At 44.3% G+C, this 22,330-nt stretch overlaps 1 protein-coding gene across 1 annotated transcript in view; it reads right to left on the bottom strand.

The window, feature by feature from the left end:
- LOC126297767 (Down syndrome cell adhesion molecule-like protein Dscam2) overlaps window positions 1–22,330 on the bottom strand; it is a 1,507,668-nt gene that overhangs the window by 768,709 nt on the left and 716,629 nt on the right. Inside the window, exon 3 of the mRNA XM_049988942.1 lies at window positions 18,930–19,094. Coding sequence (XP_049844899.1) covers window positions 18,930–19,094 — 165 coding nt within the window. The remainder of the gene's footprint in view (window positions 1–18,929; window positions 19,095–22,330) is intronic.

The following is a 22,330-nucleotide window of genomic DNA, read 5'->3' as shown; positions in this document are numbered from 1 at the left end:
GTTACTTTCTAGTCGAACTTTGTATGCAGTTACTGTATATTAGACGGTAAGGTGAAATCATTAGGCATAAAATCATGAAACGTGCATCTAATTTCTAATACTTTAACTATGGAAATTTATAAAAAAAAATTTATAACACACTATTATAAACGCCTTCTTATTGTTTCTTTGATGACTGCTTTAAATGACATTTGTATCTGATGATATTCACGATTCTACGCGCGGTTCGGACGAAAAAGAATATGTTAATACACAGTATGTCTACATCGGTGGTACTGAGTGGTATGAATTACACATATGATACACTACCTTTTCTTTTTTGTTCGACCATACTGTACTGAAATCGCTGTTTCAAATTCAGGTATACCATTAAATCTCCTATCTTGAACATACTCCCTTTCCATTTCACTGACGTGAATGCTCTACATCTGAATAACTGGTATGCTTGGACGATCTTGAAAGCTGGACGCGACGCAAGCTTCTTTTGCTGTTACACCTGTGGTTCGTTGTACAGTTCAGTGTGTCTGTGATGGGATACTTAAGAAAAGAAATGTTTACTACACTCTACCCTGTATGTCGATCCCTTTCGCTACTCGTACATACTCCAGACAGAAATATATTTTTGTAAGTGAGTAACATTGAAGTTATCAGAAATTAAATATTCTGTGCGACCATTCAGTTGCTGCTATGGTCTCTATATCTGAGAACAACACACCATAAAATGAACCACCAGTGAGAGAGCAGAGAGGAGTGTGTTCAAAAGTTCCACCCGTAGACGTTTCCTTCCGATTCTAAAAACAACTGGAGTTTTCTGGAGCACGTATAACACTATTTAAATTAGCACCTTACTATTTTTTATTGAAAAAAGTAAAGTAGGTAATTCCAGAATCGCACGTAGAAGTGAATATAAATTGTCGTATTAAATGTGGAGTTGAAAGTATAGGTTATTTTCTTTTGGGACCGCAGTTTGGTGGATGTTTTGCAATGACATAATATAAAAACGGTAATGTACCAGAATGCGGCTAGAATTGTTAATTACTAGACGTCTTACATTAGCAGTAGGCCTATTTCGGCATTTCGCCATCTTCAGGCTATCAACAATCAAATACTCTTTCTTAAAAGTTGTAACATTATAAATAATGACATCGTAGCGCTGTCTCTGTTTCATAATCTTATTGCTGCATAGGGCGTTTCCAACTACAGCAAAAGTTTTAAATGTTTAACTTATTTAACCTATTAATTGCTGATGTTCGCAAATGTAATCTAGGTCATTTATCGCTTGTACATACTGTTGTGTTTTTGACAGCTAATCCAGCTCTGCTGTATGGTTATAGATTGTTTATTCACATGTCTATGTATCATAATTATGTATGGCGTGATATTGTAATTTTTGTAGTGTGTATATATCTACGTTTTTTATTTTATTAAGACTAACACGAATCGAGCTGTACGATTTAAATACAGTTAACTAGAAAAAAATTTATGTTTTAGGTCTGATAGTTCGTTTAACATTTTATCAGGGTCTGTTCGTGAGTGTATAGAGATTTAGATTTCTCCCAAAACGTTCATTTCAGGCCCCTTTGGTGTCATACGCAAGATTTTCATTGCGTTTGTTATGTGATCAGCTTCATGATTTTCTGATTAGCCGCCACGCAGCCGTGCAGACTAGAACACCCTTCTGCACGGCGCCCGCCGTAAGACAGGCGACAGCGTTGATGACCAGTATTTAACGGACCGTTGGAGTGCTGTGAGACCGATCACCGCTGCTGAGGAAGATGCACCACATTCGCAGATACAGGCGACGTCGCGCCGCTGTTTTCAAAGCTATTGACAATTTACAAATTGACAGTGAAACTAACATTGGTGCTCAAGTGATTTTACAAGGACCGTCCGTCTTTTGTGGTTGTGTAGTGAACATCTCTATCATATCCAAGCAAACCAATCCTCAACCGGGAAATGGATGGTTAGCAGTTGCTGTACTTCGATGTAATTGCCACCCAGATCGCCCAACATGAATCCCATCCGAGGTTTAAGAGACGTAATGAAAAGGTCAGTTCGTGCAAAAAATCCTGCACTGGCAACACTTTCGCATTTCTTGACGGCTATATTGTCAGCATAGCTCGAAATTCTGCAAGGGGCTTCCAACGACCTGTAGGGTCCACTTCACGTTGAGTTGTGCACTACGCAGGGTAAATGGAGGTCCGACATCATATTACGAGATGTCCCATGTCTTGTTGCGATCTCAGTGTATGTCTGTGACCTATATTTTGTAAACATTGTAAATTTAATTAAATCATGATAATGAATTTTTTCTGAATATGTATCTGTATTGTTAAGGAAGAAAGTAGCTTTTTGTGTGATGTGTTTCAAGCCGTACCATACGTAAAGTAAATCAGACCTGCCTGAAATGTCTGATGAAGTGAAGGCACTTAAGCATGAAGTTGATGGGTCCTAGGTAGAATGTACACTTGGTGCTATTCGAGGAGATTAGGCTACAAAATACGGCCAGGGTTCTCCCTCTTTTTCAACAACAATAATACATGCAGAACATTATACACTCCTGGAAATTGAAATAAGAACACCGTGAATTCATTGTCGCAGGAAGGGGAAACTTTATTGACACATTCCTGGGGTCAGATACATCACATGATCACACTGACAGAACCACAGGCACATAGACACAGGCAACAGAGCATGCACAATGTCGGCACTAGTACAGTGTATATCCACCTTTCGCAGCAATGCAGGCTGCTATTCCCCATGGAGACGATCGTAGAGATGCTGGATGTAGTCCTGTGGAACGGCTTGCCATGCCATTTCCACCTGGCGCCTCAGTTGGACCAGCGTTCGTGCTGGACGTGCAGACCGCGTGAGACGACGCTTCATCCAGTCCCAAACATGCTCAATGGGGGACAGATCCGGAGATCTTGCTGGCCAGGGTAGTTGACTTACACCTTCTAGAGCACGTTGGGTGGCACGGGATACATGCGGACGTGCATTGTCCTGTTGGAACAGCAAGTTCCCTTGCCGGTCTAGAAATGGTAGAACGATGGGTTCGATGACGGTTTCGATGTACCGTGCACTATTCAGTGTCCCCTCGACGATCACCAGAGGTGTACGGCCAGTGTAGGAGATCGCTCCCCACACCATGATGCCAGGTGTTGGCCCTGTGTGCCTCGGTCGTATGCAGTCCTGATTGTGGCGCTCACCTGCACGGCGCCAAACACGCATATGACCATCATTGGCACCAAGGCAGAAGCGACTCTCATCGCTGAAGACGACACGTCTCCATTCGTCCCTCCATTCACTCCTGTCGCGACACCACTGGAGGCGGGCTGCACGATGTTGGGGCGTGAGCGGAAGACGGCCTAACGGTGTGCGGGACCGTAGCCCAGCTTCATGGAGACGGTTGCGAATGGTCCTCGCCGATACCCCAGGAGCAACAGTGTCCCTAATTTGCTGGGAAGTGGCGGTGCGGTCCCCTACGGCACTGCGTAGGATCCTGCGGTCTTGGCGAGCATCCGTGTGTCGCTGCGGTCCGGTCCCAGGTCGACGGGCACGTGCACCTTCCGCCGACCACTGGCGACAACATCGATGTACTGTGGAGACCTCACGCCCCACGTGTTGAGCAATTCGGCGGTACGTCCACCCGGCCTCCCGCATGCCCACTATACGCCCTCGCTCAAAGTCCGTCAACTGCACATACGGTTCACGTCCACGCTGTCGCGGCATGCTACCAGTGTTAAAAACTGCGATGGAGCTCCGTATGCCACGGCAAACTGGCTGACACTGACGGCGGCGGTGCACAAATGCTGCGCAGCTAGCGCCATTCGACGGCCAACACCGCGGTTCCTTTTGTGTCCGCTGTGCCGTGCGTGTGATCATTGCTTGTACAGCCCTCTCGCAGTGTCCGGAGCAAGTATGGTGGGTCAATGTGTTCTTTTTTCCATTTCCAGGAGTGTACTTGGCACAATATTGGCGCTCGAGGATCCACTCCTTGCCGGCCGAAGTGACCGACCAGTTCTAGGCGCTTCAGTTCCGAATCACGCGGCTGCTACGGTCACAGGTTCGAAACCTGCCTCGGGCATGGATGTGTGTGATGTCCTTAGGTTAGTTACGTTTAAGTAGTTCTAAGTGTAGGGGTCTGATGACCTCAGAAGTTCAGTTCCATAGTGCTCAGAGCCATCTGAACTATTTTTGATCCACTCCTTGCCGGCCACTGTGACCGAGCGGTTCTAGTCACTTTAGTTCAGAACCACGCGGCTGCTACGGTCATAGGTTCGAATTCTGCCTCGGGCATGGATGTGTGTGATGTCCTTAGGTTAGTTAGGTTTAAGTAGTTCTAAGTCTAGGGGACTGATGACGTCAGATGTTAAGTCCCATAGGGCTTAGAGCCATTTGAACCATTTTTGATCCACTCCTTTTAGGTACTAGAACTACAATAAAACCGCAGAGATAGTCTTCTAATTTGCATCAGAAAGTAATGTATCTGTGACAAAGAACTATACATTTTATCACTCGCATACGACGTACATAGGTCCTCTATTGTTCCTGATCTATATTAACGACATAGGAGACAATTGAGTAGCCGTCTTAAATTTTTCGCAGGTGACGCTGTCATTTACCGTCTTTTAAAGTCATCAGATGGTCAAAACGACTTGCAAAATGATTTAGATAAGACATCTGTATGGTGCTTAAAGTGTCAATTGACCCTGAATAAGGAAACGTGTGAAGTTATTCACATGAGTACTAAAAGAAACCCGCTAAATTTGCATTACACACGGATCTGAAGGCTGTAAATCCAACTAAATAATTATGGATTACAATTACAAATAACCTAAATTGGAACGATCATATAGATAATATTGTGGCTAGAGCAAACCAAAGACTGCGATTCATTGGCAGAACACTTAGAGGCTGCTTACACCACGCTTGTCCGCCCTATCCTGGAGTATTGCTGTGCGGTGTGGGATCGGCATCAGGTGGTACTGACGGATGACATAGAAAAAGTACAAAGAAGGGCAACTTGTTTTGTACTACCGCGAAATAGGGAAGATAGTGTCACAGACATGATACGTGAATTGGAGTGGCAATCATTAAAACAAAGACGTTTTTCTTTGCGACGGGGTCTTCTCATGAAATTTCAATCACCAGTTTTCTCCTCCGATTGCGAAGACATTCTGTTGGCACCCACCTACATAGGGAGAAATGATCATCACGATAAAATAAGAGAAATCAGGGCTCGCACAGAAAAAATTAAGTGCTCGTTTTTCCCGCGTGCCGTTCGAGAGTGGAACGGTAGAGAGACAGCTTGAAGGTGGTTCATTGAACCCTTTGCCAGGCACTTTATTGTGAATAGCAGAGTAATAACGTAGATGTAGATGTAAAAACAAAATAAGACGGAAAAATGTAATCTTTCAAACGCCTGTCTTATACAAGTGCCTTATGCTTTTAAAAATAAATTAAAAGCCGATCATATGAGAGGTTCGATCATAACTAACTCATGCGCAATAATCTTCTGTTGGTGTCTGCGCAACGGGCAGATGGCGTTACAGGCCAACAGAACTGACACTGCAAACGCATCACCATCAGCTCTCCAAAGCCCTTACCCACTTCTAATTAAGTAAGAGCGGCACTTCACGGTACTTGAAACCGGCCTGTACAGCCTGGTAAGGCATGAAACGGCTGTCCTGTATCCACAAAGCACGATGTGCTGCAGTAGGAAGCACTGGATGCGTATCTCGTTAAAATAAAAAAAGGCAAAAATAAAGTTACTCAAAAATACGGCGAACCGAGGCCACGAACATGTTCAGGCGCTTCACGCAGAAAGCATACCTGCGAAAGCTCCTTTCATGTGCATTAGTAGACAAACTCACGAATGTAGAAGTTCCATACCGGGTGTCTCTCTTACGAGTCGTCAGAAGTACGGGATGTTCAAAAAGTCTCTCCGCAGCACCGTATGATTGTTAGCCACGCGTGCTGTATGCCGCGGTGAATATACCGAAAGGAAACTCGGTGAAATACAAGTTATTAATTTATTGAATGTTCATTTTTTCTTCTCTGACAGAAGCAGTGAAAGTGGATATTGCAGTTTTCAATTCATCGATGGATTTTGGATGGTTTTGTGGATAGTTGCTTTGGCTGCACCCCAGAAGAAAAAGTCAGGTGGTGTTAGGTAAGGCGATCGTGGAAGCCAAAGTCCCTGTGAAATTATGCGATCATCAAAAACATCAGCAAGTAGTGACATTGAAACGCGAGCGGTATGCACGGTTGCACCATCATATGGAAAATCGCCGTTCAGTATTTCACTTAACACAAGTTCTCCTATGAATGGGTACATAATATTACCGCACCATCGTTGTGCGTTTATTGTTTCGTTGAAAAATATGGAACCCATAATCCGACGTCTAGAAATTGCAATTCTAATTCCTATTTTCAGAGAATGAAGTGTTCCGCTGTTGTTTTCTATCTACATAAATGATCTTTTGGATAGGGTGGATAGACAACATACGCATGATGACTCTTAGGAGAGACGGCCTGTACGCGTTGAATGGCTTTTAAGAAAATGTAAGTTCTGTCATCCAAAACCATATTGTCATGCAATGATCAGTTCAATTGCCGTGCCGATAATTTCAGTTAGTTGAATTAAATCAGGCGATGCCGAGGAAACTGGATTAGAAAATGAAACGCTAAAAATAGGATATGAGTCCTGCTATAAGTATAGCAAAGTACAGAAAAAATGAGGACGCACCGCCGGCCGGAGTGGCCGAGCGGTTCTAGGCGCTACAGTCTGGAACCGCGCCACCGCTACGGTCGCAGTTTCGAATCCTGCCTCGGGCATGGATGTGTGTGATTTCCTTCAGTTAGTTAAGTTTAAGTAGTTAGAAGTTCTAGCGGACTCATGACCTCAGAAGTTAAGTCCCATCGTGCTCAGAGCCATTTGAACCATTTGAGGACACACCGCGAAGGAATTACCGAATGGGACAGAAATCGGTAAATGTGATGTGCATGTACAAACAAACAAATGATCAGAAACATTGGTTGATTATCCACAAGAAAGAGCGTCACAAATGGACCAAGTCAGTACCGCGTTGGTTTACCCCTGGCGCTTATGGAATCAGTTATTCGGCTTGGCATTGATTGACAGAGTTGTTAGATCTCCTTCTGAGGGATATCATGCCAATTTCAGTCCAATTGGCGCGTTAGAACGTCCATGTCCCGAGATGGCTGGAGGGCACTGCCCACAATCCTCCAAACGTTTTCAGTTTGTGAGAGGTCCGACGAATTTTCTGGGAAGGGTAGTGTTTGGGAAGCACGAATACTAGCATGAGATATTCTCGCAGAGTGTGGGCGGGTATTACATTGCAGAAATGTAAGCCCAGGATGGTTTGCGATGAAGGATGTAGAACATCGTTGACGTACCGCTGTGCTATAAGGGTACCGCGGATGACAAACAAAGGGGTCCTGCTACGAGAAGAAATGGTACCCCAGACCATCACTCATGGTTGTCGAGCTGTTTGGCAGGCGGCAATCAGGTTGGTTTTCCCCGCTGTCCGATGTGTCTCCAGAGACGTTTTCACTGGTTATCGGCCATCAGTTAAATGCGGGACAGATCATTGAAGACAATTCTACTCAAGTCAATGAGATTCCAGGCCGAAGACGAGTCTGGAGACGGCCCAGATAGCGGTGGGATACCAACCTGATTATCACCTACTATAAAGTCCGACAACAAGTAGTGATGGTTTGGGGTACTATTTCTTTTCATAGCAGGAATCCTATGGTTTCCATCTACGGTATCCTTACAGCTCAGCGGTACTTCGACTATATTCTACACCCCATTTTGTTGCCCTCGAGTTACATTTCAGCAAGATAATGGCCACCCGCACACGGCTGGAGTTTCTACTGCTTGTCTTCTTGCTCGCCCAAACTGAGATCGTCTACAGCATAATGGGCAGAGCCCTCCAACCATCTAGGCATTTTGACGATGTAACATGCCAATTGGACAGAATTTGGAAGGCTTTCCCTCAGGAGGACATCCGACAAATATTTCAATCAATTCCAAGTCGAATAACTACTCACATAAGGTCCAAAGGTGGACAAAGGCGTTATTGAGTTTCTCAATTTCTGAAACTCTTTCTCTTGAATAAACTATTCAGTGTTTCTAAAATGAAATTTTCACTCTGTAGCGGAGTTATCATCTACGGCACTAGGTAGGAGACGAGGTACTGGCGGAAGAACAGCTATGAGGATCGGCCGTGCGTCGTGCTTGGGTAGCTCAGGTGGTAGGATATCTAACAACTCTATCACGCCGGCACGTTAGCTCAGCGTGTTCGGTCAGAGAGGCGCTGACCCTCTGTAATAAAAAAACTGAGTAAAGGAATCAACGATCAACTTGAACGAATATCCTATGACGTCCACCCAGACCAAAACGCAACGAATATTACCGAACAAAATAAAAAATGTGGTAGAGCACTTACCCGCGAAAGGCAAAGGTACTGAGTTGGAGCCTCCGTCCGGCACACAGCTTTAATCTGCCAGGAAGTTTTGTATTCAGTATTTCTGAAACTGTAATCATTTGTTTTCCTGTACATGTACTTCACATTTACCGTTTTCCGTCCCGTTCGGATAATTCGTGCACAGTTTTTTTGTCTTTGATTGTAACTGCTTATGGCAGAAATAGTGCAAGAAAATATATTCTGAAACAGTGGAATTTGTTAACATAGAATATAAATTTAAGTCTTAGGAAGTATTTCTGAATGTAGTTTTCGGGCGAGTAGAAATTCACGAAAGTGTAAAGTGGATAATAAACTGTTCAGACAAGAGCAGAAGCTTTTGAAGTGTGATGCTACAGAAGAATGATGAATATTAGATGGATAGATCGGATAACTAGCGAGGAGGTAGACTATCGTATCGCGGAGAAAAAAAATTATAAAAAAAAATGGCTCTGAACACTATGGGACTTAACATCTATGGTCATCAGTCCCCTAGAACTTAGAACTACTTAAACCTAACTAACCTAAGGACATCACACAACACCCAGTCATCACGAGGCAGAGAAAATCCCTGACCCCGTCGGGAATCGAACCCGGGAACACTGGCGCGAGAACGCTACCACACGACCACGAGGACACTGTGACGAAAAGACGGAGTATGTTGATGGAACACATCCTGAGACATCAAGGAATGTCGATTTGGCAATAGGGGTAAGTGTGAAGGGGAGAGGCGGCAAAAATTATGGAGGGAGACCGAGGATTGAGTACATTAAGCAGGTTCGCAGCTGCTGTAGTTCGCAGTAGTTACGCAGAGATGAACAGGCTTGCATAGAATGGACTAGGGTGAAGAGCTGCTTCAGACCAGTCTTCGGACTGAAGAGTACAACACTAACAAGGTAGTAATGTAAAAAATACGAAAAATGGAAATATTACTGAGAGGAGTCAGAAATAACGGCCTATCGTCATTGTTAAATGTGATCTGTACCCAGAAAGTAAACAGAGGTGATAAAAGTCATGAGATATCTCCTAATATCGTATCGGACTTCTTTTCCCCGTCATAGTGTAGCAACTCGAGGTAGTATGGACTCAACAAGTCGTTAGAAGTCCCATGAAGAAATATTTAGTTAAGCTGCCTCTATAGCCGTCAATGAATAAAGTGTTTCCGGTGCAGTGTTTTGTGCATAAACTGACCTCTCAATTATGACCCATAAATGTGCGATGGGATTCATTTTGGGAGATCTGGGTGGCAAAATCATTCGCTCGAGTTTTTCAAACCCATCGCGAACAATTGTGCCCCGGTGACATTGCGCACTGTATCCATAAGACTTCCCTCGTTGTTTGGAAACATGAAGTCCATGAATGACTGTAAATGATCTTCAAGTAGCCTAACATCTCCAGTCAATGATCGGTTGAGTGGGGCCAGAGGACAAAGTCCATTGCACGTAAACACAGGCCACACCTTTATGGATCCACTACCATCTTGCACAGAGCCTTGTTGATTAACTTGGGTCCATGGCTTCGTGGTATCTGCACCACACTCGAACCCTACCATCAGCTCTTAGCAATTGAAATCGTCAATCATCTGATGACGCCACCGTTTTTCTAGTAGTCTAGCGTCCAACCGATAGGTCACGAGCTCAAGAGGGGCGCTGTAGACAATGTTGTGCTTGGGGAAAGGCACTCGTTTTAGTCGTCTGCTGCCGTAACTCATTAAAGCCAAATTTTGCCACACTGTTCTAACAGACAAATTCGTCGTTAAGTCTATATTCATTTGTTTTTGGTTATTTCAGACGGTGTTGCTTGTCTGTTAGCACTGACAACTCTAAGCAAACGCTGCTGCTTTCGCTCTGTACGTGAAAGACGTTGGCCTCTGTGTTGTCCACGGTGAGACCTAATGCCTGCAAAGCGATATTCATGGCTCACCCTTGACACTATGGATCTCGAAATAATTTCCTAGTGATTTCCGAAATGGAATGTCCTGTGAGTCGGAAACCTTTTCACATTAACCTCCTGAGTACAAATGACAGCTCCGCCAATGCACTGCCCTTTTATACCATGTGTACGTGATACCAGAGCCATTTTATATGTCCATTTCGCTTATCCCGTGGCTTTGTCACCTAAGTGGCGCTTTATCATTGTTGTTGTTGTAGTCTTCAGTCCTTTTACTGGTTTGATGCAGCTCTCCATGCTACTCTATCCTGTGCAACCTCCTTCATCTCCCAGTACGTACTGCATCCTACATCCTTCTGAATCTGCTTAGTGTATTCATCTCATGGTCGCCCTCTACGATTTTTACCCTCCACGCTGCCCTCCAATACTAAATTGGTGATCCCTTGAATCCTCAGAACATGTCCTACCAATCGATCCCTTCTTCTAGACAAAGCCGGCCGCGATGGTCTCGCGGTTCTAGGCGCGCAGTCCGGAACCGTGCGACTACTACGGTCTCAGGTTCGAATCCTGCCTCGGGCATGGATGTGTGTGGTGTCCTTAGGTTAGTTAGGTTTAAGTAGTTCTAAGTTCTAGGGGACTGATGACCTCAGATGTTAAGTCCCGTAGTGCTCAGAGCCATTTGAACCATTTTGAACCGTTGACATGGCGTGACACTTTGCCTCTGCTTCTGATCGGTTAAGATATTTTTAACATCTGTGTTTACCTCATGTTACACGACTGCGAGTTTTTCCTTTAAGACACATTGGGCTTTCCACGTCGATACACCAAGTCAAGTAACTCTATTCACGGTGCGGTCATGGACACGTCCAAATGCTATAGTGTTTTTGCCCCATTCTGTCACGAGTCACATCGACCCTTTTTACTCCGCTGATTCCATGCAATTGATTAGCACACACACATCACTTCACTGACGTGATTCAACTCTGATGCGTCATGCGACCACCTAGTGCTCTTCTACATCACATACAACGCTCGAAAGCGACCAGTGTGCTCTTTCAAGTGACTAATATTTTGGTCGATGGCAATGGGGTTATAATGACAGCGCAGCTACTTAGGTTTGTCCAGTGTGCGCTGTAGTTATCTTATGGTAGCGAAACGTGGTAGATTTGTTAAAGCTTTAATGCGGAACCGATTTATGCTGCAAAAAAATTGTTCCAATTTTGGTCACTAGGTTCAAATCTGATAATGTAGAGCACCTCGTCGACGTCTCCGGTGCCCTTATTGAACACTCACTGTAACAGGTAGTTAATAAAAAAGTTATGATGCCTTTCTCACTTTTTTTTACCTTTTCTGCCCACGTCCTGTTTTAATCGATTACATATGCAAACATTTCTCTACACGTCTTTCTTGCATCTACAGCTCCAGATTTGCACCTGCTCGCCGAAATTGGAACTAATTTTTTCCAGTGTAAAATGGTTCCGCATTAACGCATTAGAACAGCTACCAAGTTTCGCTGCCATACGATAATTACAGCCCAAAATGGACCTCTGTGAGCAGCTGCACTTTCATTATTGCCACCTGATACTTATTAATCAGTTCATCTTAGCTGCGTCATAGAATGGACCACTATAGTCAACGTAGCATTGTTATGGAAGGAGTTTTAATTAAAGTACGATTTCATCATAATTTCGTTGTTTGTCGTAATTTTTCTGACTGTCTGTGACGAGGATGTGGTGCGATGACTACCCAAACTCCGCTCAGCGCATACATTTTCGCGGGGAGAGGAGCGATGCTAGGGTTACAAGCTCTACAAACCTTCTACAACGCTGTTACAACGGCTATATTTCGCATCAGTATGAAAGCGGAAGTTACGCATAAAAGTAATGAATGCTTAAATGTTTCAAAACTAAACTTCACCCGAACAGGCCATGAAGGCCCACAGGCGTCACTGGATGCGTATATGGAGGGGCATGTGGTCAGCACACCGCTCTCCCGGCCGTAAGTGAGTTTCTGAGACCGGAGACGGTACGTCTCAGTAAAGTAGATCCTCAGTTTGCCTCACAAGGGCTGAGTGTTCCCTGCTTGTGAATAGCGCTCGGCAGACCGGAAGGTCACCCGTCCAAGTGCTAGCCCAGCCCGACAGCGCTTAACTTCAGTGACCCGACGGGAACTGGTGTTACCGCTGAGGCAAGGCCGTTAGCTTAAATGTTTCAAGAACGTATCATATTTACAGGTGTATCTACAATAATGACAACTGTAGCTTAAAACTCTCTTTCAGCTTCAAAAAGCAATTATTGGCGATATTCAGCCCTTATTCCAACAAATCTCTCGGAGGAGTCATGGGTAGCGTCTGCGATGGCTTCGTATTTGCTTCATCAAACATGTTCGTGAAAAGTCCTGCTGCCCAATACGACATTCACGATCTACCGAAAGTGACTATTGCGGTGCTACGCATAATTTTGTTATCGTTGGATCTGTCACGTTATCAATAGTCGAACACAAATCGCCAGAGCCTCGAAGTCTGTCGGCTGTTACCGACTTCTGACTATTAATATCTAGAGTGCTCAGTGATTAGAGAAAGTTAGACAAATAGTGTGGTTTCTGCCAGGGACAACCGAGACCGCTTCTACCCTCCGCAGATTTGTGCTGAAACAGCTAACCATTTCCATTCAGTTAGTGAAACTACGGAACGGTTGCGAAAACATTAGCAACTGAGATTACGCGGAAATAGATGAAAGGAAATTCGAGAGCCAGTTTACAGAACAATGGAATGCCAGAATTTTCGAATATTGTTGGTCTCAATGTTCTGCTGCCGTAATGAAGCCAATTTTAATTTGTGCACGACACACAGAATTTAATTAAGTCTCTCACTAACATGCCTGGTTCCTCACTGATTACATTAATTTCTTGAATGTGTCAATTACCGCGACAGCCGTGGCACAGTTCTGTTCATACCTGTTCTTGGAAACGTTTGTGAACCATACTCTGTAACGCCTTTGTTCCGTTGCAATGGTACACGTAACACTAACTTGATTTCCCTAATATTTGCTGCATTGCTATTTTTCGTAATTCAGATACTGTTGTAAATAGACCTTCTTATTCGAGCATCAACTACTCAGGCAGAGAAAATAAATACAAGCGGAAATAATGTTTCATTCTTAATCCCCTTCCAGCCGAAATTAAAAACGTAACCGACTTTTAACAATAATTTCGTGTCTCGTGTTGTAGCAAATACTGACATGTGATTTAAATTAATCCATTTACAACAAAGAACACGAAGAATTAAGACATGTAAGCATAAAACAGTTTTCCTAATTACAACCGAGCGAGGTGGCGCAGTGGTAGCACACTGGACTCGCATTCGGGAGGACGACGGTTCAATCCCGCGTCCGGCCACCCTGGTTTAGGTTTTCCGTGATTTCCCTAAATCGCTCCAGGCAAATGCTGGGATGGTTCCTTTGAAAGGGCACGGCCGACTTCCTTCCCCATCCTTCCCTAATCCGATGAGACCGATGACCTCGCTGTTTGGTCTCTTCCCCCAAACAATCCAATCCTAATTACATCTGAAAGTACTACAAGTAAATACGTGCCACGATCGAACACGATGTGAGCGCAATGTAACACGAACCTGGGTGGAAACTGAAGTAAAACTGCTGGAAACGTGCCATCAGAAGGTGACTCAAATCCGGTATTGATGCTAAGAATAAACGAAATTACATGAAAAGGGTAGGTAGTACCAAATTATTTTCTATTCATTTACATTTCTACAGTCACGGAGCTTCGCAGGTCATTCTACCTTGGATAATATAGGTTAATCAGTAACTATGAGTGTAGACCCTACAATGTCTAATATCTTGATTTGAAAACTGGGGCGTAATTGTCACAACTGCAGATTTTGAAGGTCATTGATAAAACTACAACTTCATGACTACTCTGCAATTCACACTTATGTGCCTGACACAGGGCTCACCCAGTGTTTATAATTTATTGTTACAGTCTACGTTAATGATTGAACCAATTGCACTCAAGAAGTCAAAGACAGGATTATTCTTGCAAAGAACAGCAATGAAAGAACAACATTGTATATTTAAAAGCCTATATACCCACTGAAGTGCCAAAAGTTGTGGGATAGCGATATGTACATATACAGATGGCGGTAGAATTGCGCACAAGTTATAAAAGGGCGGTGGCTTGGCCAAGCTGTCTTTTCCACTCAGGCTATTCATGTAACGTGGTTATGGCCGCTCGATGGTAATTAACATACTTTTAACGCGGAGCTAGATGCATGGGTCATTCCATTTCGGAAATCTACATCTACATCCATACTCCGCAAGCCACCTAAGGGTGTGTGGTGGAGGGTACTTTGAGTACCTCTATCTGTTCTCCCTTCTATTCCAGTCTCGTGTTGTTCGTGGAAAGAAAGATTGTCGGTATGCCTCTGTGTGGGCTCTAATCTCTCTGATTTAATCCTCATGGTCCCTTCGCGAGATACACGTAGGAGGAAGCAATATACTGCTTGTCTCCTCGGTGAAGGTTCGTTCTCGAAAATTCAACAAAAGACCGTACCGAGCTACTGAGCCTCTCTCCTGCAGTCTTGCACTCGAGTTTATCTATCATCTCCGTAACGCTTTCGCGATTACGAAATGATCCTGTAACGAACCGCACTGCTCTCCGTTGGATTTCTCTCTCTCTTCTATCAACCCTATCTGGTACGGATCCCACACTGGTGAGCAATATTCAATCAGTGGGCGAACAAGTGTACTGTAACCTACTTCCTTTGTTTTCGGATTACATTTCCTTAGGATTCTTCCAATGAATCTCAGTCTGGCATCTGCTTTACCGACGATCCACTTTATATGATCATTCCATTTTAAATCACTCCTAATGCGTACTCCCAGATAATTAATGGAATTAACTGCTTCCAGTTGCTGACGTGCTATGTTGTAGCTAAATGATAAAGGACCTTTCTTTCTATGTATTCGCAGCACGTTACACTGGTCTACATTGCCATTCCCTGCACCATGTGTCAATTCGTTGCAAATCCTCCTACATTTAAGTACAATTTTCCATTGTTTCAACCTCTCGATATACCACAGCATCATCTGCAAAAAGCCTCAGTGAACTTCCGATGTCATCCACCAGGTCATTTATGTATATTGTGAATAACAACGATCCTGCGACACTCCCCTGCGGCACACCTGAAATCACTCTTACTTCGGAAGACTTCTCTCCGTTCAGAATGACATGCTGCGTTCCGTTATCTAGAAACTCTTCAATCCAATCACACAATTGGTCTGATAGTCCATATGCTCTTACTTCGTTCATTAAACGACTGTGGGGAACTGTATCTAACGCCTTGCGGAACTCAAAAAACACGGCATCTTCCGGGGAACCCGTGTCTATGGTCCTCTGAGTCTCATGGACGTTAGGGAATACAGTATTCCAAGATCCACAATGTCCAGAGTCTGTCAAGAAAACCAAATTTCAGGCATTACCTCTCATACGGACATCGCAGTGGCCGACGGTCTTCACTTAACAACCGAGACCAGAAGCAAAATTGTTCAAATGGCTCTAAGCACTATGGGACTTAACTTCTGAGGTCATCTGTCCCCTAGAACCTAACTAACCTAAGGACATCACACACATCCATGCCCGAGGCAGGATTCGAACCTGCGACCGTAGCGGTAGAGCGGTTCCAGACTGTAGCGCCTAGAACCGCTCGGCCACCCCGGCCGGGAGAGCAGAGGTATTTGAGTAGAGTTGTCAGTGGTGACAGGCAAGCAACACTGTGTGAAATAACCGCAGAAATGAATGTGCGACATACGACGAACCTATCCGTCAGGTCAGTGTGACGACATTTGGCGTGAATGGGCTATGCCAACAGACGACCGACGCGAGTGCGTTTGCGAGCAGTACATCATCTCCTGCACACGTGGCTATATCGATTTGACACTAGTCGACTGTAAAACCGTAACCTGGTCAGTGAGTCCGGATTTCAGTTGGTAAGAGCTGATACTGCGGTTCAAGTGTGACGCGGATCCCAGGAAGAGATTGACCCAAGTTGTCAACAAGGCACTGTGAAAGCTGGTGGTGGCTCCATAAAGGTGTGTTTATTGGAACAGACTGGATCCTCTTGTCCTACTGGACCGATCATTGACTGGAAATGGTTATGTTCGGAAACTTGGAGAGCATCTGCAGCAATTTGTGGACTTCATGTTCCCAATCGAACGGCGATGGACTTTTACGGATGACAATCCATATCACCGAGCCACAACTTTTTGTGATTGGACAATTCGAGCGAATGATTTGGCCATCCAGACCGCCCGACATGAATCGCACCGAACATTTATAGGACATAATTTAGAGGCCAATTTGTGCGCAAAATGCTGCACAAGCAATATTTTCGCAATTACGTACGACTATAGAGGCACCATGGCCCATCTGCAGGGGACCTCCGACGACTCGTTGAGAACCACGGCTTGTCGAGTTGCTGCGCTACGCCGGGAAAAGGGAGTTATCCCATGACTTTTTAATCCTCAGTATACAGGGTGGTCCATTGATCGTGACCGGGCCAAATATGTGCGGATTAGCCGTGACAGCAGCTAAAACACCTACTTGGGCATCATCATTTGTTGCAGGTCGTGGTTGTCGTTTCACATGTGGCTGAACACTTCCTGTTTCCTTAAATAACGTAACTATCCGGCGAACGGTCCGGACACTTGGATGATGTGGTCCAGGATAGCGAGCAGCATACATAGCACACACCCGTTGGGCATTGGCAACACCGGTTCCCGTTAGATCACCGAAGTTAAGCGCTGTCGGGCGAATCTAGCACTTGGATGGGTGACTATCCGGTCTGCTGAGCGCTGTTGGCAAGCGGGGAGCACTCAGCCCTTGTGAGGCAAACTGGGGAGCTACTTGATTGAGAAGTAGCAGCTCCGGTCTCGGAAACTGACATACGGCCGGGAGAGCGGTGTACTGACCACATGCCCCTCCATATATGCATCCAGTGTCGCCTGTGATCTGAGGATGACACGGCGGCCGATCGGTACCTTTGATCCTTCATGGCCTGTTCGGGAGGAGTCGAGAGTTTTTTGTGACACTGCACTGTATCATAAAGCATCATATGTGAGGCAATACTTTGTAGACATTAACGTTCTTATAATAGAAATAGCTAGGAATTACAATTACGTGCAAGTTAAATTGGAAAGACCACATAGATAATATTGTGGGGAAGGAGAAACAAAGACTGCGCTTTGTTGGCAGTACACACAGAAGATGCGACAAACACACTAAAGAGACAGCCTACATTACACTTGCCCTTCCTCTGCTGGAATATTGCTCCACAATGTGGGATCCTTACCAGGTAGGATTGACGGAGGACATAAAAAAAGTGCAAAGAATGGCAGCTCGTTTCGTGTTATCACGCAATAGGGGTGAGAGTGTCACTGATACGATACGCGAGTTGCGGTGGCAGTCACTGAAACAAAGGCGGTTTTCTTTGCGGCGAGATCTATTTACGTAATTTCAATCAGCAACTTTCTCTTCCGAATGTGAAAATATTTTGTTGGCGCCCACCTACGTAGGGAGAAATGAACATTCTAATAAAATAAGAGAAATCAGAGCTCGAACGGAAAGAATTAGGTGTTCCTTTTTCCCATGCACCATTGGAACTGTAGACAAGCACTATCAAAATGGTTCGATGAACGTTCTGCCAGATACTTAAGTGTGACTTGCAGAGTAGCCATGTAGATGTAGATGTAGACTGGCCTGCTCAGGGTCCCGAATGGACCCAATGGAGAACCTTTTCGCAGTTCCCAGTTTCCATCACTACCTTTTTCGGTGTCGGCTCTTGAGGAAGAATGGGCTGCCATTCCCCCACAGAGAGTCAGACACCTCACTGGATACCGAGCGAGGTGGCGCAGTGGTTAGCACACTGGACTCGCATTCGGGAGGACGACGGTTCAATCCCGCGTCCGGCCATCCTGATTTAGGTTTTCCGTGATTTTCCTAAATCGCTCCAGGCAAATGCCGGGATGGTTCCTCTGAAAGGGCACGGCCGACTTCCTTCCCCGTCCTTCCCTAATCTGATGAAACCGATGACCTCGCTGTTTGATCTCTTCCCCCGAACAACCAACCAACCAAACTCACTGGATGTGTTGCAAACATAGTTAGATTCGTCTTAAGCGCGAAGAACGGACACACATCCTATTAATGCTCACTAATATGACTAATGACTATGACACCTCTGATCAGACAGTGAATTAATTTTACCAATTTGCGAATATTTATGTTCAAATGTGTGCGAATTTCTAAGGGACCAAACTGCTTAGGTCATCGGTCCCTAGACTTACACACTTCTTAAACTAACTTATACTGAGAACAACACACACACACACATGCCGGAGGGAGAACTCGTACCTCCGACGGGAGGGGCCGCGCAGCCAATGACATGGCGCCTCTAACCGCCCGGCCAATCAGCGTGGCTACAAAATTTATGTGAAGTAAACAAATGTTAATGTGCACGCTGGTCACTCGAATACTTACCCCCTTTGAGAGAGGGATAAATGTTGAAGGCAGAGTCCTTGAGCCAGGAGGTGACTGATATGAACTCCCGCACAAAGCTGGGGATGGTGCAGCGCAGCACAGCCGTGTTGCCCAGCCACACGTTTTTGTTGTAGTAAAGCTGCACGTCGAAGTGTTGCAGCACAACTGGAACAATAAAAACGATTATTAGTGTACGTAGGTCCAATGATTGCATCCACTTTTTGTTCCGTACATCCATATGAGGAGATCCTCATGAATGTAGAACATTTCACAGACCAGGAATACACAATACATATTTACAAAGAAATAAAGATATGCTGATGTACCTTCCATAGGTACCAAGTGAAATGGTCCTCAAGGTTTCTTGGCAATCGTTGCCACGCGTCATCCATTAATCAGTTTACAACACTTATTTAATTTGATCCTATTACTGCACTGCAGATGTACTGAGGTCAGATTTTATATAATATTCACAGTATTTGATAAACTAAAACTAATCTCCTCCCGCACAGGCCATGAAGGCCCAACGGTACCCAGCGGCCACCGTGTCATCCTCAGCCCACAGGCGTCACTGGATGCAGATATGGAGCGGGATGTGGTCAGCACACCGCTCTCCCGGCCGTACGTCAGTTTCCGAGACCGGAGCCGCTACTTCTTAATCAAGTAGCTCCTCAGTTTTCCTGACAATGGCTGAGTGCACCCAGCTTGCCAAAAGCGCCTGGCAGACCGGATGGTCACCCATCCAACTGATAGCCCAGGACGGCAGCGCTTACCTTCGGTGATCCGACGGGAACCGATGTTACCACTGCGGCAAGGCCGTTGGCCAGTGTTTGATAATACTAAGAATATATGCACATCTGATCGTTCTACTAAGAAAGTCATCAGTGGAGTAAGAGGAGCTGTCTACCAATTAATCATTTAGACTCCTCTTAACTAAATTTTATTAGTTGTTGAAGTTTTTATGGCGTCTGGAAAGTTAAAGAATATATATGTTCCTTAATAATGAACACCTTTCTGGACGAAACTAAGTGGCTTTATATTTTTGAGAATATTACTCTTATTTCTGGTATTGATTCCATGAACTGAACTGAACTGTTGAGTCGAAAAAGTTATATATTTTTTGCCACAAATGTCATTAGAGAATAAATAAATTGGAAAGTAGTAGTTCGTATCCCCAGTTCCTTGAACAGGCCTCTACAGGGCATTCTTGAATTCAAACACAAATAATTCATGCTACTTGCTTTTGGACTCAACTAACTATAGCTTGCCCGCCCGGCTAGCCGTGCGGTCTAACGCACTGTTCCCCGAGTGGGAAGGCATGCCTGTCCCCGACACGAATCCGTCCTGCGGATTAGTGTCGAGGTCCGGTGTGCCGGCCAGCCTGTGGATAGTTTTTAATGCGGTTTTTCATCTGCCTCGGCGAATGCGGCATGATTCCGCTGCTCCCGTCTCAGTTACATTATGTCGGTGATTGCTGCGCAAACACTGTCTCCACGTACGCGTACACCATAATTACTCTACCGCGCAAACAATGCGGTTACACTCGTTTGGAATGAGAAGTTCCCGGGGACCGAACAGCAAAATAACCCTGAGATCGGTGTGGGGCGGCGGCGGGGTGAGCGGACTGCTGTAGCCAGTTGTGGGGTTGTGAACCACTGAGGGCTACGGCGAGGACGAAGCCTCCTGGCGTCTCTACGTACCCAGTTCAATACATACATACATATATACAACTATAGCTTGGCTATATGAGTTACCCCAAGAAATGATTGGGTATGATATTATGGAACCAAAATAAAAGAAGTAAGCTAGATTTTTTATTTTGGTGTTATTTATGTCGGAGAAGATCTGCATTGAAAATAACGATTTGTTTAGGCGCTTCAGCAGTTCTGTGGTATTATCCACTTATTGAATTTATTATGAGGTTTTAATCACAAGGATATAACAGTATTAACATTTTCTGTCTGCTTGTTGTCATATTTTAGTTTGGTGATAAAGAATTGGCTAGGAACAGTTTATTAGTGGCCATGAAAATTTCATTAACCGCTCTTTCTCTGCATATACTTGTTTTGCTTTTTATTACAATGTTTGTATCATCTACAAACAAAACAAATTTGCCATTTTGTATTGCTTCTGATGAATATATGTGTGATATACACGACAAAAAGTAAGGATGTTAAGATTGAACGTTATGGGACGCAACAGAATCGACGGAAATGTGTGTTCAGCAATGACACATGTAGGCAAAAAATTACAGAGATCATCTACCAACGTGTAATTCCCAGAATGGTAGTTTACTATTTGTGAATTTTAAAATTTTCCCGATGAATTTAATGTTCGAACAATTTTAGGGCTTGCAGGCGGCCGTCGTTTAATTCATCGCACGATATTACCAATTGGCACCTGCCAGCCACCTGTAGATGACTGGCAGATGCCCAGCCGAAACGTCGTGAGATGAAGTACACGACTACCGGATGCAAGCTTGAAATTCGTTTTATCTGTTCACTGTTTAGTAACGTTCACATTTACATGTATTTTTTAATTTTTGTTTGGTATTTGGAAACTAGGTTGAGGTGTGGTGGAGGACACGATGTAAAAATGATAACCATCCTTGTAAAATAAGTATATTATATGACACAACGATATAAAACACGAGGTGCATTCACATAAAAGTTCTTTCCCATTGGTAATGACCACAGCTGGATGAAGGCCACCTCTAGACTTTCCAGTACGTTACGTTCTTTATGTTCATATATCTACGCTACTCCTTCACGTTTTTTAATATCATCTACCCACCTTCCATTAGGTAATCGTCTCAGAATTTTATTTAAATGTATTCACATTATGTGGATCTAGGTGAGGTCTGCTTTTGCTGCTTCAGTCACGTTAACTGTCAATATTTGATTTAACACGACGAGTTTAGGCAATGCCTCTCAACATCAGGTGCATATCTATTAATTATTCAGGTTGCAAACAATAATTGTTTACAACGTACCAAAGTAGTGTAAAGGAAACCGAGACGAACAATTTGATACAGGACACTTGTGATCCATCTAGTCGGGAAACTACCACAAATTAGCCTACAAAAACAACCTAAGCTACAGTGCATGCGCAGTTCCCGAGATTTTCAGCATACTCTCGTTCTCTGCTCACAAACTACTGATTCTAGAAATGAACAGAAGCTTCTTTGTATGAAATTTAACGTAGTTTAATTATATACTGAGATACGTTTCACTAGAGGCTGCGGTTTTGAAAGAAAAACATACAAAAGTGACCTTCAAACACACCCACTATCCCACCCTCACCCATTTGCCCCATGGCTGATCAAGAGCTTTAGTGTGTTGTTCAAGGCACTCCCTGCTACCAATGTGCAATAAAGCCCAGGCAGTGAAAAATCAAAAAAA

This window comes from Schistocerca gregaria, chromosome X, assembly GCF_023897955.1.
Source record: "Schistocerca gregaria isolate iqSchGreg1 chromosome X, iqSchGreg1.2, whole genome shotgun sequence".
NCBI classification, from domain to species: Eukaryota; Metazoa; Arthropoda; class Insecta; order Orthoptera; family Acrididae; genus Schistocerca; species Schistocerca gregaria.
Note: the sequence above shows the minus strand (reverse complement) of the source record. Positions and strands in the feature narration are given on the sequence as shown.